Below are 16,328 nucleotides of genomic sequence, written 5' to 3'. Positions count from 1 at the left end.
GCTATAATCAGTATGTTTACACTCAAGCTACTGTGCAGTGGGGATGTGGCTCTCCTGGAATGGCTAAAATGACTTCCTTAAACATCTTCGCATCACTAATGATGTGCATCACACAGTAAGTTCCAGTTAATGACATTTACCTCTACAAGTCCCCACTCTGTTTTCTCCTAGGTACTCCCAAACACCTCAATCCATGCTTCCTTCTCTGTCTCTGCTGACATTTACCTCTACAAGTCCCCACTCTGTTTTCTCCTAGGTACTCCCAAACACCTCAATCCATGCTTCCTTCTCTGTCTCTGCTCTCTGTTTCTCTTCCAGTTTCTAACTTTCTGAAGTCTTTTCACCCTCTCACCTGGAAGACCTCAGGCTGGCCAGGTTGCTGTGCTGATGGTTGTTGAACATGTTGCTCGCTAGAACTCGAGCGATGATGAGGCTGCTGGCCCTGCCACTGTGGCCAGACACTTACACCCTCTGCTGTCCGTGTCTGGAATTGTCCTGTAGTCTGTCCAGTCTCAGGAGCTAGAAATACAGCAAGGAAGGACAAACAACTTTGAGCTACTAATTCCACTGGAGAGGAGAAACTATCAATGCCTCTTTTATTTTAAACCCAGCCCCAGATTAATTTTTCTTCTCTGGGTAGCCTTTCCCAAGAGTCTTTTGATCATTTAGATTAAATTTGCATATTATTTAATGTATAATAACTTACAAACTTTTTAATACACGATAAAGTCTTTTTCATGGGGGTATGTTTTAAATTCCAAATGGACCATCACCTGATTTCCCCATAATGAGGTCAGTGCATCCAGGACACAAGAAACTTTGAACCACCAAATTCTTTCTCTTTAGTAGTGTGATTTTCCTGTTACCCTCCTTTCTTTGTTATTATTGTTGTTACTGTTGTTTTGAGAGAGAGAGAGAGAGAGAGAGCAAGTGAGGGAGGCAGAGAGAGAGGGAGAGAGAGAGAATCCCAAGCAGGCTCTGTGCCCAGCACAGAGCCCCACGCGGCATCATCTCACAACCGTGGGATCATGATCTGAGCGGAAATCAAGAGTCAGATGCTTAACCGACTGAACCGCCCAGGCACCCCCGCCCTCCTTTCTAATCTGAACTCACCAAAGTTGGATCCACGATTGGTGAGACTAGGGTAGGCAGCAGCACCAGGTGACGTAGTTGAAGCACCAGGGAGGGACATGGGGCTGAAGGAGGACGGAGTCTGAAAGCTGCCCACACCAAACTGGGAAGAACGAGTCTTGGCTGTAGCCTGAGTAGCCACCTGCTGAAAGAGAGAAACATTATTGTACATGCCATTCCTATGAGTCAACCCTCTGTCAATCACTGGATTTCTTCTGAGCCAAGCTCATCATTTATTTTTTACTCTATACTTCTTCTTATGTATGTATATATCTATAATTTACACCCAAGTTAGTTAGCATAGAGTTCAATAATGTTTTCAGGAGTACATTCCAGTGATTCATCCCCTAGGTACAACACCCAGTGCCCATCCCAACAATTGTCTTCCTTACTGCCCCTTACCCATTTAGGCCATTCCCCCACCCACAGCCCCTCCAGAACCTTCAGTTTGTTCTCTGTATTTAAGAGTCACTCTATATTTCTTCCAATTAATGCCAATCTCCTATGACAAAGTACAAAACAAAAACAACAACAACAAAAACCACAAAGAACTATGGGACTAATAAACTATACATTCAGAGTTGTGAGAATTTTTTCCAGTTATTTTCTTACACACTCTTTTATGCATTTGAGATCATACTTCATATAACAATTTTGTAGTATGCTTTTTGGTTGGGGATTTTTTATTTAAAATATTACTGTGTTGGGGTGCCTGGGTGGCTCAGTTGGTTAAGCATCCAACTCTGATTTCGGCTCAGGTCACGATCTTGCAGTTCATGAGTTCGAGACCCATGTCAGGCTCTCCGCTGACAGTGTGGAGCCTGCTTGGGATCCTCTCTCTCCCTCTCTCTCTGCCCCTCCCCCACTGGCATGCATGTGCTCTCTCAAAATAATAAACTTAAAAAATCACTGTGCTATATAAGCATACATGAATATATGAAACAATAGTAGCTTTAATCTTAACATATATATATGTTATATAAGGTTTTTCAACACATTTTTTTGGTAAATAGATATCATTGCGTGTAAATTAGTAGTTTTCTCCTTTGCTCCTGTACTTTGTAGTACTAACCAAAATGGAAACTCAGAATTGATTCCAAAACAAATATGTAAATGAAACCTGTTTAACATGTTCTTCTATATGAGCAATTCTGATTTAAAGTGAATATGTGAAAACCACAAACTCTGATATTTGGGGATTATCTATTATTTTAATTATTTAGCTACTCCCAACAAAAAGAAAAATTGGAAGGTAGGGGCTGGGAAGAAGACTGCTAAGACAGATGACAATAATTTTACATATGGACAAAAGCCCAAACAAATAAACAAAAACTAGTACATAGGGGACAGACAGACACTTTACCTGGGCAGAGAAGCCTGGGCGGGTGCTAGGGGTCCAAGTTGGGGCTGCTCCTTGGGGTGGGTTGGAGTGGCGGGAAATCTGGGCCAACATCTGCCCTGCAGAAGCTGATGGCTGGACGATGGTTACAGGAGAGGCCAGACCACTATTTCTAGGAATGAACACATAGTGCAGTAAAAGATTAAAAGGATGGGTTTACCACAAAATCTAGGTATCACAGGACAATCTAGTACTATCCCTAGATCCCCTTGACTTCTCTGGGATTAAGGAATTCTTAATAACAGAATTTGAAAAAGATGAGAAAACTGACAGTCACACACTGATCTGGACACAGAGAGATGGAACCTATAACATAGCAACAGGACAGGTGCAAAGAAATAGGAGGAAGAAAAGCCAGCTTGCCTTGTCTTAAGCCCTACAAGTTCCACTGCTTTGTCTGAAATAACCAGAGAAAGCTAGGGAAGAACAAAACTTGGATTCAGCAACTGAATGCCTCAGTTGCCCCCTAAAGCAGCACATACATAAAGGGCTCACCTGAAATTCTCTGCCGGCCGGGGGGTAGGAGGGAATGTGTTGCCCTGTGAGAATAGCTGTTGGGTAGCAGGGACAGTGCTGGAGGAGATGCCTTTACTCTGATCTGTGGACCAAAAGGAGCGGGGGGAGGGCCAGTCAAGGGGCTGTAGTACATTAGTTCAGCAAGTTCCTATTTACTCATGAGGTATTATGATTAAGTAGAAAGATGTTGGGCAGTAGTAGGCACATCAGTAAGTGATCTAAATGAGAATTTAAGAGGAGAATGAGGAAGAAACATACCTGCATTGATGTTAGAGTAGATTTCTGAAAATCTTGGATCTCTATCCTGGGCAAACAGACTATCTGACTTCTCAAGGGGCTTACTGTGTTCTGGCCCTGTGGTTGTTACAGGCTGAACAGAAACCTGTGGGATACGATGATAAAAACAACCATGAAAAATGTAACATGACAATTCAATAACCCTAACATTCACATACACTCTAACTGGCAGGGGACATTTCCTAAGGAAATGCTCATGCCTCTTCAAAAAAAGACACACTTACCTGGGAATGATTGTAGCCAGCCAGTCCATCTCTTCCTGATACCACATCCAATTCTGTTTGCTGTTGCTGCTGCCTATATGTTTAAAGGCCAGGAAGAAGAGAAAGATTATTTTTATTTTTATTTTTTTAAATAAATCTGGGGAAAAAATCTCCCCTGGCCAGCAGAGAATTTCAGGTAAGTCCCTGAGAGCAAACAAACAAACAAACAAATGGGACTGCAGATACCCACTACCCAGGCTCATCAATAAAGAATTCTTCTACCATTTCTCACCTGGATGCCAACTGCCCTGAGCCCATCTCCAAGGGTAAATTAGCTGTGGGACCTAGCTGTGGTCTCTGGATTGTGTTGGACAGTGTAGGCCTTGGTTCCTGGCTGGAGTTCCTGGGAAAATGGGACAGCAGACAGAACAGAGGGGAATAAAAGGGTCAGGCACTGTTTGAACATAAAGCTATATACATTTACTTACAGGTGAGGCAATAACTAATAAATTCCACTTAGAAGTCTAATCCTTTAAATAACCTGTGACTTCAGATTCAGCAAATACTTCATACCATGGACAACAAGGTACAAATAAAAACTGTGTCCCATGGCACAATGGTTTATCCTGTTTGGGTTTAAACTCCTTCTAGGTATACAATACCTAGTTGGTATACATGTGTATATCCATACACTGAGTTTTTAAAAAGCGTAAGTAAAAAAACTGACAATACATACACAAACATCAACAAAGGCTCTTTTGGGGGACACCTGGCTAGCTAAGTCAGTAAAGCATGAGACTCCATCTCAGCGCTAGGAGTTCAAGCCCCACAGTGGGCACAGAGTCTACTAAATAAATAAATAAATAAATACCACAAAGAGTCTTTTTGGATAGTGAGAAAATTTTCCCCTCTCTTTATAAGTTTTCCATGCTTTCCAAATTTTATGTAAAAATATTTATTTTAAAAATATTAAGAATTAATTAAAATAAATAGTGGTGGGGAAAACAGTATGTAAAAATGAGGAACACCATTATTTCCAGAAACAAGTTCTTAAAAGGACTGAAAATTTTCTAAATTTAAACAAAATGGAGACACAAAACAACGGTTGTTCTGTAATATAAAGATGCAAAAACAAAAAGAAAATTACAGTGAACATGACCATATATCCGAGTCCTGAGTAAATAGAAATTTCTAACTCAATCCACTCTGTTATACTAATTAGAAAAGAATATTAAAAGACCTAAAATTAGAAGGACACAGACTCAGCATTGTCACAAGGTATTTGATAATTATTTCTAAGCATATCTTCAAGAGCTAAGCTCAAGGGCAATTCTTTTTTTTTTTTTTTAATATATGAAATTTATTGTCAAATTGGTTTCCATACAACACCCAGTGCTCATCCCAAAAGGTGCCCTCCTCAATACCCATCACCCACCCTGCCCTCCCTCCCATCCCCCATCAACCCTCAGTTTGTTCTCAGTTTTTAACAGTCTCTTATGCTTTGGCTCTCTCCCACTCTAACCTCTTTTTTTTTTTTCATTCCCCTCCCCCATGGGTTTCTGTTAAGTTTCTCAGGATCCACATAAGAGTGAAACCATATGGTATCTGTCTTTCTCTGTATGGCTTATTTCACTTAGCATCACACTCTCCAGTTCCATCCATGTTGCTACAAAGGGCCATATTTCATTCTTTCTCCTTGCCACGTAGTACTCCATTGTGTATATAAACCATAATTTCTTTATCCATTCATCAGTTGATGGACATTTAGGCTCTTTCCATAATTTGGCTATTGTTGAGAGTGCTGCTATAAACATTGGGGTACAAGTGCCCCTATGCATCAGTACTCCTGTATCCCTTGGATAAATTCCTAGCAGTGCTATTGCTGGGTCATAGGGTAGGTCTATTTTTAATTTTCTGAGGAACCTCCACACTGCTTTCCAGAGCGGCTGCACCAATTTGCATTCCCACCAACAGTGCAAGAGGGTTCCCGTTTCTCCACATCCTCTCCAGCATCTATAGTCTCCTGATTTGTTCATTTTGGCCACTCTGACTGGCGTGAGGTGATATCTGAGTGTGGTTTTGATTTGTATTTCCCTGATAAGGAGCGACGTTGAACATCTTTTCATGTGCCTGTTGGCCATCCGGATGTCTTCTTTAGAGAAGTGTCTATTCATGTTTTCTGCCCATTTCTTCACTGGGTTATTTGTTTTTCGGGTGTGGAGTTTGGTGAGCTCTTTATAGATTTTGGATACTAGCCCTTTGTCCGATGCATCATTTGCAAATATCTTTTCCCATTCCGTTGGTTGCCTTTTAGTTTTGTTGGTTGTTTCCTTTGCTGTGCAGAAGCTTTTTATCTTCATAAGGTCCCAGTAATTCACTTTTGCTTTTAATTCCCTTGCCTTTGGGGATTCAAGGGCAATTCTATATAGCTAGACTAAGTGGAAAAGTAGTAACCTGACAACTGACATCCACTTATAATAAAAAAGATAGTAAGAATGTGGAGAAACTGGAATCCTCATTAAATTGCTGATGGAAATGTAAAAGGGTACTGAAGCTTTGGAAAACAGTTTGGCAATTCCTCAAAAAACTAAACACAGAGTTACCAAGTAACCCAGCAGTTCTACTCTTAGGTATACACCCAAGAGAATAAAAACATCCACATAAAGACTGGTACATAAATGTTCATAGCCATGTTCCAAATAGCCAAAAAGTAGAAATAACCCAATGACCATCAACTAATGAATGGATAAACAAAATGTATCCCCATATAAAGGAATATTATTTGGCAATAAAAAAAATGAAGTACAGATAAATGCTACAAGAGAGGACCCTTAAAACATTATACTAAGCGTTAAGAGGCCAGTCATAAAGAATCATGTATTATATGATTCCATGCATATGAAACGTCTAGAATAGACAAATTTATAGAGACCGAGAGTAGATTAGTTGTCATAAGGGCTTGGGAGTGGAGAGGATGACTGTTAATGAGTACAGAATTTCTTTTAGGGGGAATGAGCATGTACTGAAATTAGATTGTGGTAATAGCTGTACAACCCTGTGACATACTAAAAAAATTATACACTTTAAATGGGTGAACTATATGGTATATGCAATCTATACCTCAATAAAACTGGTTTTCACAAAGTTGAGGAAGAAAAACTCAAAAAGAAAGGAATCAAGGAATTGAGGAACAGAAACTAACAAAAGTGGACATAGATAGCTCTGCTCTCAGCGATAGTCCATGAGCCAAATCCAGTCCATTGTCTGTTTTTGTAAATCAAAGTCTGTTGGAACATAGCTATCTTTGTTCATTTCATTTGTTTAGGACTCTTTTCATGCTACAATAGCAGAGGTTAGTAATTGCAATAGAGACCATATGCCTCACAAAGCTAAAATAATTATTATCTGTCCTTTTACAAAAAAAGTTTAGAGACACCTGCTCTAGAGGAAAATCCTACCAGAATAGAGCAATAAACCGGTGTAGAAAACAAGATGCTTTCTGGGGGCACCTGGGTGGCTCAGTCGGTTAAACATCCGACTCCGGTTCAGGTCAGGATCCTGCAGTTTGTGAGTTCTAGCCCTCCGTCAGGCTCTGTGCTGACAGCTCAGAGCCTGGAGCTAGCTTTGGTTTCGGTGTCTCCCTCTTTCTCTGCCCTCCCCCGCTTATGCTCCGTTTCTCCCTGTCTCTCAAAAATAAATAATTTTTTAAAAAATTAAAAAAACAAAACAATATCCTTTCTAGAAGGGGATGAAACAAAGTTGAAATACAAACCCTTCACATCTTAGAACCTACTCTTTTAAGCTACTGTTTGTTAAAATCTTATTCTACCTGGATGAATTACTCTAAATTCTGTAGTAAGCTGAAGATGAGGAACTTCAAACTAATGGTGTTTACTACCACAAAAGTAGAAGAGGAGGAGACAGCTTGGTAAGGCTAAGCAGACTTGGCCCAGGAGAAATACCCAATATTGGTAAAGGCCTTTATGGTACATACTTCACATTGGTGTTGGTACAGATGATGTACTCAATTTCATCTGAGTAAGGGTTCTGGAAAGTAAAGGAGCTGGTTCTCATCCAGAGCCATTCCCGGTTCTTAGACCGGAACCGGAACATGACAGACAGCACCTGGCCTTTTAACTTCACCACCTGAAAAAGTTTTCATGCTATCAGTGAAACCCACAAAAAATTTTCTTTAGAATTTTTTTTTAATTTCCCATTTCTACAAACCTAAGATTCTTGTGTCACTGTCCTTGAAATATACCAGTCTCTTTCAATGTTACAGATAAAACAATATGCACAGTGAAAACTGAGTGCTAAATAATGGGAGGTATATTTATTTTCTTCCTAGAGTCCTAAGTAGCTATCTGACCACTTTAGTCAAAGTCAAACAAAAAAAACAATTTTTTCCAGGAGAGTAAAGACTGTTTCCCCACTTCCCTTGGGAAGTCCCGTAAAGATATGTTGATCTAGCTTTACAAGTCTATACTAGAAATTTGTAGTTTGACACTGAAATAGCTTACATATTGCTCCTCAATCCTAGGTTCTTCCCACTCCAAACCTGAGGACTTCTGTTTTCACAGCATCCATGGAGGTTTCTATTAAAACTAAATTGGCTTTAGTTTTGTTTTGCTTTTGTTTTTTAAAAGAAAGTAATCATGGGGAAAAAATTACCTTTGACTCTCCCTCCCTAACGATAAAAAAATAATAATATTTGCAGCTAACATTTATTTTGTACTTACTATACATTGAGCACTGGGCTCTGTGCTTTTCTATTTTTTTTGTTTAGAACATTAACAACATGATAAAAAAGAAATATGAGTTACTGCATTTTAATAATACTAAGCAGCCTTTAACTCTTACATGTGCTCACTGTGTAATATATACAGAATGAATATGACATCTATACACAACTAAGTACTGGCTTTGAAAACCTGCTTATTGCAGTATATATCTATTCCAATGAGGTATAAGCCCAATGCTTCAAAATACATACTTTATATATATATATATTTTAAGAAAAAGTGGTAACATTTGTATTTAAGCTGCAAACAGTGTGGAAATAACTGGTGATGTTACAAGCTGACTGAGAAATTATTACAGCAGAAAATGGGACGTACTTCACTTAGTAATAATAAAATGGCACGTTTTATACACACACACACACACACACATACACACACACACACACCTTGTACAAATCAAGTGTAAAACATTTGGTTACTACAGTAACTCAAATGGAAGAGAAAAAAAGGAAAACAAGCTTCATTGGAAATAACTAAACTTATTACTGAAAAAGAAATATAAATTCAACTGGACTTAAATAGCAAAATCAGGAAATCAGCAACCAAGTAAGCAGCTGGAGACCACACATTAAAAAGCACCTTTATCTAGGTACTCTAAAGTCACAGTAGCAACTAATGTCAGAATAATAACTTTGAGATTATATAGTGTGTAATGAGTCATTAAAGCTGTTTTGGAATAAACATTTTCCACAAGAGAGAAAATAATAGTCTATGGCCAAAAGTGTCAAGAATTCAGAATTCAAGGATTTAAAATATACTGTACAATATCTTCTCACACTAAAGGTCCATGTCCTTAGTTTTGAATGGATTCAACAGAAGTCAGAATGGTTTTCAGAATGGTTTTTCTGAGCCTACACATACACGAAATGTGATTTTTCTGTGAGCTGCAGCTGAGTACAAGGAACTGGTAATGCTGAGGACTCAGGAGACAGAGACATTTCACTGCCATCTTCTGATTTTCTATAGAAGTTGGGTTATACATGGGGCACCTTGGTGGCTCAGTCGGTTGGGCATCCGACTTCAGCTCAGGTCACGATCTCACAGTTTGTGAGTTTGAGTCCCATGTCGGGCTCTGTGCTGACAGCTCAGAGCCTGGAGCCTACTTCAGATTCTGTGTCTCCCTCTCTCTCTGCCCCCTCCCCTGCTAATGCTCTGTCTCTGTCTCTCAAAATGTATAAATGTTAAAAAAAAAAAAAAAAAAAAGTTGGACTATGTGCTTTAAATGCATTGCCTTATTTAATATTCCCAACAATCCTCTGAATTTAAGTACTGTTATTATACCTATTGTATTCCTAAGGACATTACTGAGGCTTAAAGAGGGAAATTAGTCTAATATAAGAATGCTTCCTAAAGCCAAATCTGTACCGAAATTAAATTCACCAGATATTTTCAGAATCTAGCGCCTGAAAATAACAATTGAGTCAGCTTACAACTAAGAGTTAACTCTTGCCTTTTGGCTCCCTTAGCAGTGCCATGCAGGCTGGCAAGAACAGACGCTTTATAAAAGGGCAAAAAGGCAGCCAAGAAGAAAGCGGTTGATCCATTTTCTAAGAAAGACTGGTATGATGTGAAGGCACTGGATATAAGAAATACTGGAAAAACACTACTCATGAGAAATCAAGGAATCAAAATCTCATCTGATGGCCTCAAGGGTCGTGTTTTTGAAGTGAGCCCTGCTGATCTGCCATGAATGATAAAGTTGCATTTATAAAATTCAAGCTAATTACTGAGGATGTTCGGGGCAAAAACTGCCTAATTTCTATGGCATAGATCTTACTCATGAGAAAATGTGTTCCATGGTCAAAAAATGGCAGACAATGATTGAAGCTCATGTTCATGTTAAGACTACTGATGGCTATTTTCTTTGTCTATTTTGTGTTGGTTTCACTAAAAAACACATAAATCAGATTAATTAGAAGACCTCTTATGCTCAGCACCGACAGGTCCGCCAAATTCAGGAAAAGATGGCAGAAATCATAACCTGAGAGGTGCAGACAAATGACTTCAAAGAAATGGTAAATAACTGATTGCAGATAGCATCAGAAAAGACATAGAAAAGGCCTGCCAATCTATTTATCCACTTCATGATGTCTTTAACTGTTAGGTAAAAATGCTGAAGCAGCCCAAGTTTGAATTGGAAACGCTCATGGAGCTTCATGGTGAAGGAATTAGTTTTGAAAAAGCCACTGGGGATAAGACTGGTACTAAAGTGGGACGAGCTGGTGGATATGAGAATATCTACAAAATCTGTTTAAAATTCAGACATTTAATGGTGACAAAAAATCTTACTTGTGATGTTTAAAAAAAAAAAGCCATTGACTCTTACTTATCTATAAAACAACTAAGAAATGAATATTTCTACTAGCATCCACAGTTCAGTGAGGCCTAAAGTATTTTAAATACTTTAAAGAGTCTTTTGGATACAGCTAGCTAGATATAAGACAGTGAGTAGCCAAAGCCAAAATATGGCCATTATTCATAGTTTCAAAATACCAGTCCTTTTCTCTTTTCTGTTCCTTAAAAATACAGGCTATGTACCAAACATAAGATTATGGTGGTGCCTGTCACAGTACTCCATCAGTGGTCAATAAATATTTGAGGAATTAATATGATAACAAATATTAAATAAAAATATTAGTCAGATCCAAACCAGGGGAGAAAGTTACCTGTTGGAAGCTGTCTCTTAGAAGCTGTTGGTCTTCGGGATGACAGAATTCCACAATATTCTTTCCTAAGAGTTCCTAAAAATGAAAAAGAAGAGTAAGATGGACACTTTTGTGATCATCTAACTTCATGGCCCATCAGCAAAGGACTTGGATTTTATTTCTCCTGTCTTTATCCCAGGATTACAAGTGAGGAGGAAAAACAAACAAAACCAAAATACAGAATCTGCTAAGCAAATGGCCTCTAGAACATTTTTCTTTTTCAGAACATTATTTACTTTAACTGCATTTTTATAGATTTGAGGTCTAATGTACAACCTATAATTCACTCATTCTAAATCTACAATTTGATGGTCTCTAACATATTTATACAGTTGTGCAACTACCATTATTACCACAATCCAGTTTCAGAATATGTCCACTGCCCCCAAAAGTTCCCTTGTGTCTGTTCGTAGTCAACACCCGCTCCCAATCTGCTAGCCAACCAGTGAGTGATCTGCTTTCTACTTTAGTGCTGCCTTTTCTAGAAATTTCATACAAATGGAATTATATAATATGTAGTTTTTTGTGTCTAGCTTCTTACAATTAACTTAAGATTTTTGGAGTTCATGTATGTTGTTGCATGTATCAAAAGTATATTCCTTTTTATTGCTCAGCAGTATTCTAACATGAAGGTATCACAGTTTGTGTATCCATTCACTAGTTAATGAACATTTTGAGTTTTCCCACTTTGGGGCTATTATGAAATACAACTGTGAATAAAAATCTTTCTTTATGGGCACATATGTTTCATTTCTCTTAAGTAAATACTTAGGAGTGCAACTGCTACATTGTAGAGTAAGTCACATTTAATTTTTTATGAAACTGTTTTTCCATTTTTTCCAAAATGTTTTTCCAAAGTGACTATGCCATCGTACATGTCTACCAACAACATGTGATGGTTTCAATTTCCCCACATTCTCACAACACTTTTTTTAAAAAATGTTTATTTATTTTGAGAGAGAGAGAGCACAAGTATTTGCACATGCGTGTGGGGGAGGTACAAAGGGAGAGGGTGAGAGAGAATCCCAAGCAGGCTCCGCACTGTTGGCGCAGAGCCCAATGCGAGGCTCGATCTCACTAAGTGTGAGATCGTGACCTGAACTGAAATCAAGAGTCAGATGCTCAATTGACTGAGCCACCCAGGTGCCCCACTTTTTGATAATACTGGACATATAGTGGCATCTCACTGTGGTTTTAATTTGTACCTTCCTATTGACTAATGATGATGAGCATCTTGGGGTTTTTTTTGTTTGTTTTTGTTTTTTAAGATTTTCTTTTTAAGTAATTGCTATACCCAACATGGGGCTCAAACTTACAACCCTGAGATCAACAGTTGCATGCTCCCCTGACTGAGCAGCCAGGTGCCCCATGATGAACATCTTTTTATATGCCATTCCTATTGCTTCTTTGGTGAAATGTCTATTCAAATCTTGTGCCCCTTTTTTACTGGCTGTTTACCTTAATGAGTTCTGAGAGTTCTTTTATATATTCTGGATACCAATTCTTTTATAAGAAATCTTTGCCTAACTTAAGATCACAAAGATATTCTCCTATATTCTTCTAGAAGTTTTATAACTTTAGCTCTCATGCATTTACGTCTTTGAGTTGATCTTTGTGCATGGTGTGGGTAAGAGTTTACATCCTTTTGAGGTGGGTGGATATCCAACTTTTCCATCACCATCTGTTAAAAAGACTTCTTTTCCCTGCTTAATTGTTGGCATCTTTTTGGAAAATCATCTGACCATAAATGTGAAAAGACACTCTACTCTGGTTCTATTGATCTATATACCTATCTTTATACTGCTCCCACACTACCTTGATGACAACTATGTGACAGATGATGAATCAGGTAGTGATTCCAACTTCGTTCTTTTTTTCCAAGACCTCTTCTTTACCAACTTCTTCACAGAACCATAACCGAAGTCCCTCCTGGCCATATGGCTTTGAAAGTTTGTATAATGACTTATTTCTCAACTCTGGGTATAGCTTCCTAGTCTGTTGAATGAGAAATCTCAATAAAGGAGCACCTGGATGGCTCAGTCGGTTAGGTGTCCGACTTCAGCTCGAGTCCTGATCTCACAGTTCATGAGTTTGAGCCCTGCATCAGGCTCTGTGCAGACAGCTCAGAGCCTGGAGCCTGCTTCAGATTCTCTGTCTCCCTGTCTCTCTGCCCCTTCCCTGTTCACACTCTGTCTCTCTCTCTCAAAAATAAATGGATATTAAAAAATTTTTTAATGAAAAATTTTCAATAAAATCATAATAACTGGTGCCAAATCTGCATATTTTGTGGGTTACTATGTACCTAGGTGACTACAAAAATTATCTAACAATGGTCATACCATTATAAAAATTAAAATGACACTTCTGCATTATTATTATCTATATTAATATCAACAAGAAAAAATAAATACACATTCATGCCTGCTGCCCCAACCTGGTTTCACAAGATGTATTTTTCTAGGTTAGATGAATAACACTGGTAGGAAGTGGAGAATAAACTTAGCTACTGATAGAATAGGATCATCTCTTTTTTCTGACCTGCGGCTAACATGTTTTGGCTATTCTGGAATTACATGACTGAATAATCTAAACAAAGCCAAGGTAAACAGGTTTAAGTATTAGTGGTGTAACAGCTGTACCTCCTCACCTGTGGTTGATAGCCAACAGTAGCCACACAGCGGTGATCCACAAAAGTGAAGATCCCCTCAATGTTGTGCCGAGAGATGAACTCTGTTGGTTGACAAACGTTACTCATGTCTGTACAGCTGGGAGAACTGGTTACCTGAAAGTAAAGAGATAAAAACAAGATAAAATGATTCCATTCTTTATAGATGCATTTCCCATGTCCTCGTGATCATATACATAAACACGAGGATCCCAGTTTAAGGAATTTCTGTGCTTTCACATCTCACTCAGAAAGGAAAAAATTACAATCACAATTAGAGAGACCAAGAGGCCTAGCTTCACCCCCACATCTGTACTCTTTACCAACTCTGTAAAGAAGATAAAAATTCATTCAACCCAAAACTCACCTACTGTCATTCAGCTTGGCTGTGCTGTGTTCATTATTCAGATTGGAAAATTATAGTCTCCAGTAACCAAGAAACTTATCTAACTTTATGGGAAGAATCAAAATACTTCCACTTCTCTAGTCATGTAATGACAAAATGAAAAGATCTCTCTTCTCCTGATAGAAGAAGAAATTAGTTGGAAATAGAAAATTCAGCACTTGTAAAGGTCAAAGTATGAAAGATAAAGGGAAAAGATCTCCCTCCTCTTCTCATCCTTTTCAGATTCTTCTAAATCTAAGAGAAGCAAACTACGAATGCCATATTTTTCCAAATATCTAGAGTTTTATATAATTCTTCATTTATATTCAGAGAGTAAAATAAAAATAACATGAACAAGTCCTGAGGAGATTTCTTCTCACTGAAAAGGGATGATATAGGACTTCCAGGGAAGATGGTGGAGCAGGAGGACCCTAAACTCACCTTGTCCCATGGATACAACTAGATAAAAGCCACATCAGTGTAAATAATCCAGAAAATGACCCAAAGGCTGGCAGAACAAACTCTCCACAGCTACGTAGAGAAGTGGCCACACTTAAGAGGGTAGGAAGGGTAGAGATGCAGTTAGGAGCTAAACAGACCCACTAAGCGGACCTGTGTGGCTGTCAGCAGGAGGGAGAGAAACATACTCTCACACCGCAGAGCCCCTATGAGGAAGACAAATCCCCATAACATTTGGCTTTGAAAACCAGAGGGGTGGAATTTCAAGAATTCTTACAAATAGCAGGGCTTAAAACATGGAACACTAAAAATCAGCAATCTCAAGGGAAAGCTGGGAGGGCAAGAGGAAACTAAGTCCCTGCTCTTAAAGAAACAGCACAACAAACAGTCCCAGGGAAATACAGCATGGAAGCAGCACTATGAAAAACACCTGAGGTATACAGGAAGGAGATTTGTTTACTAACTTCAGAGGATGTGCTGGAGGGGCAGGGATCATCTGAAAACTTCTCCAGGAACAATGGAGCTTGCTGGTGCCATTACCTTCCTCCACCCCCCAGCACAAGCAGACACCTGCAGGAGCCAGTGTGGTACCAACACTCATTACTTCACTTACGAACAGTGTGCCCCACCCAGGCACAGCCCCTCCAGCCAGGCTGCAGCTCCAGGTTTCCTCCCATAGCAGAACCCTGCAAACCTTGTGAACACCTCGCACTCTGCTCATGCATCCTCCTGTGGCTGAGTGCTATTTATCTCTGGCAAATGTCTGGTCAGACTCAACTTAAGCCCACGGTGGCCCCAGACTAGCCTACTAACAACACAGGGACCAAACATGCCCACAATGGACAAAGAGCCATTGCAGACGACTGGACCGAAGCAAAAGCAGCCCAGCCACAATAGCGGGGCACACACAGGAGACACCCCCGAAGCGCCAGGTTCTGGGGAACAGGGGACACTGCACTGCAGTGCACTACAGAACCCCTTTTTCATAAGGCCACTACTTTCAAGAGCAGGAGATGTAGCTGCCTTTCCTAATACATAGAAACAGAGGAATATGTTCCAAATGAAATAACAGGACAAAATCACAGCAAGAGACCTAAACAAAACAGAGATAAAGTAATATGCCTGATAGAGAATTTAAAGTAATGGACATAAAGATACTCACTGGACTTGAGAAAAGAGTGGAGTACCTCAGTGAGACCCTTAACAAAAAGACAGGAAACATAAAAAAGAAACAATCAGAGATGAAGAATTCAATAACTGAAATTAAAAATACACTAGACGGAATAAATAGCAGACTAGAGGAAGCAGAAAAATGAATCAGTAACCTGGAGGATAGAATAATGGGAAGCAATCAAGCTGAACAGGAAAGAGGGAAAACATAAATAAATAAAAAATGAAAATGGGCTTAGGGAACTCAGTCATGCCAGCAAGCTTAAGAACATTCACATTATAGGGATCCCAGAAGGAGAAGGGAGAGAAAAAGGGGCAGAAAATTTATTTGAATAAATAATAGCTGAAAACTTCCAAATTTCTAGGAAAGGAAATAGGAATCCAGATCCAGAAGGCACAGAGATTCCCCAATAAAATCAACCTAGGGAGGTCCACACCAAAACATACAATAATTGGCAAAAAGTAGAAAAAAAAAATTTTTAAAGCAGCAAGAAGAAAAAAAGAAAAGGATAACAGTTACATATAAAGGAAAACCATAACATAATCAGATTTTTCAAAAGAAACTTTGTACACCAGAGGGGAGCAGCATGATATAT

The 16,328-nt window shown here is 39.0% G+C and overlaps 1 protein-coding gene and 1 pseudogene across 5 annotated transcripts in view; one reads left to right on the top strand and one right to left on the bottom strand.

Annotated features, from left to right (window-relative positions):
• The window catches only part of ARNT (aryl hydrocarbon receptor nuclear translocator), a 79,670-nt gene that overhangs the window by 5,423 nt on the left and 57,919 nt on the right, over nucleotides 1-16,328 (bottom strand). For 2 of the 5 annotated variants that reach the window (XM_049616343.1, XM_049616347.1), the window contains 10 exons: nucleotides 13,701-13,835; nucleotides 11,015-11,089; nucleotides 7,541-7,692; nucleotides 3,839-3,949; nucleotides 3,568-3,640; nucleotides 3,305-3,428; nucleotides 3,026-3,128; nucleotides 2,495-2,642; nucleotides 1,114-1,276; nucleotides 353-519 (listed from right to left, as the gene is read on the bottom strand). In XM_049616343.1, the coding sequence (XP_049472300.1) occupies nucleotides 353-519; nucleotides 1,114-1,276; nucleotides 2,495-2,642; nucleotides 3,026-3,128; nucleotides 3,305-3,428; nucleotides 3,568-3,640; nucleotides 3,839-3,949; nucleotides 7,541-7,692; nucleotides 11,015-11,089; nucleotides 13,701-13,835 (1,251 nt within the window). The remainder of the gene's footprint in view (nucleotides 1-352; nucleotides 520-1,113; nucleotides 1,277-2,494; nucleotides 2,643-3,025; nucleotides 3,129-3,304; nucleotides 3,429-3,567; nucleotides 3,641-3,838; nucleotides 3,950-7,540; nucleotides 7,693-11,014; nucleotides 11,090-13,700; nucleotides 13,836-16,328) is intronic. The other 3 variants (XM_049616345.1, XM_049616348.1, XM_049616346.1) reach the window with 2 other exon arrangements.
• Nucleotides 9,822-10,650, top strand: LOC125912329 (40S ribosomal protein S3a-like; annotated as a pseudogene).

This window comes from Panthera uncia, assembly GCF_023721935.1.
Source record: "Panthera uncia isolate 11264 chromosome C1 unlocalized genomic scaffold, Puncia_PCG_1.0 HiC_scaffold_4, whole genome shotgun sequence".
Lineage (NCBI taxonomy): Eukaryota > Metazoa > Chordata > Mammalia > Carnivora > Felidae > Panthera > Panthera uncia.
Note: the sequence above shows the minus strand (reverse complement) of the source record. Positions and strands in the feature narration are given on the sequence as shown.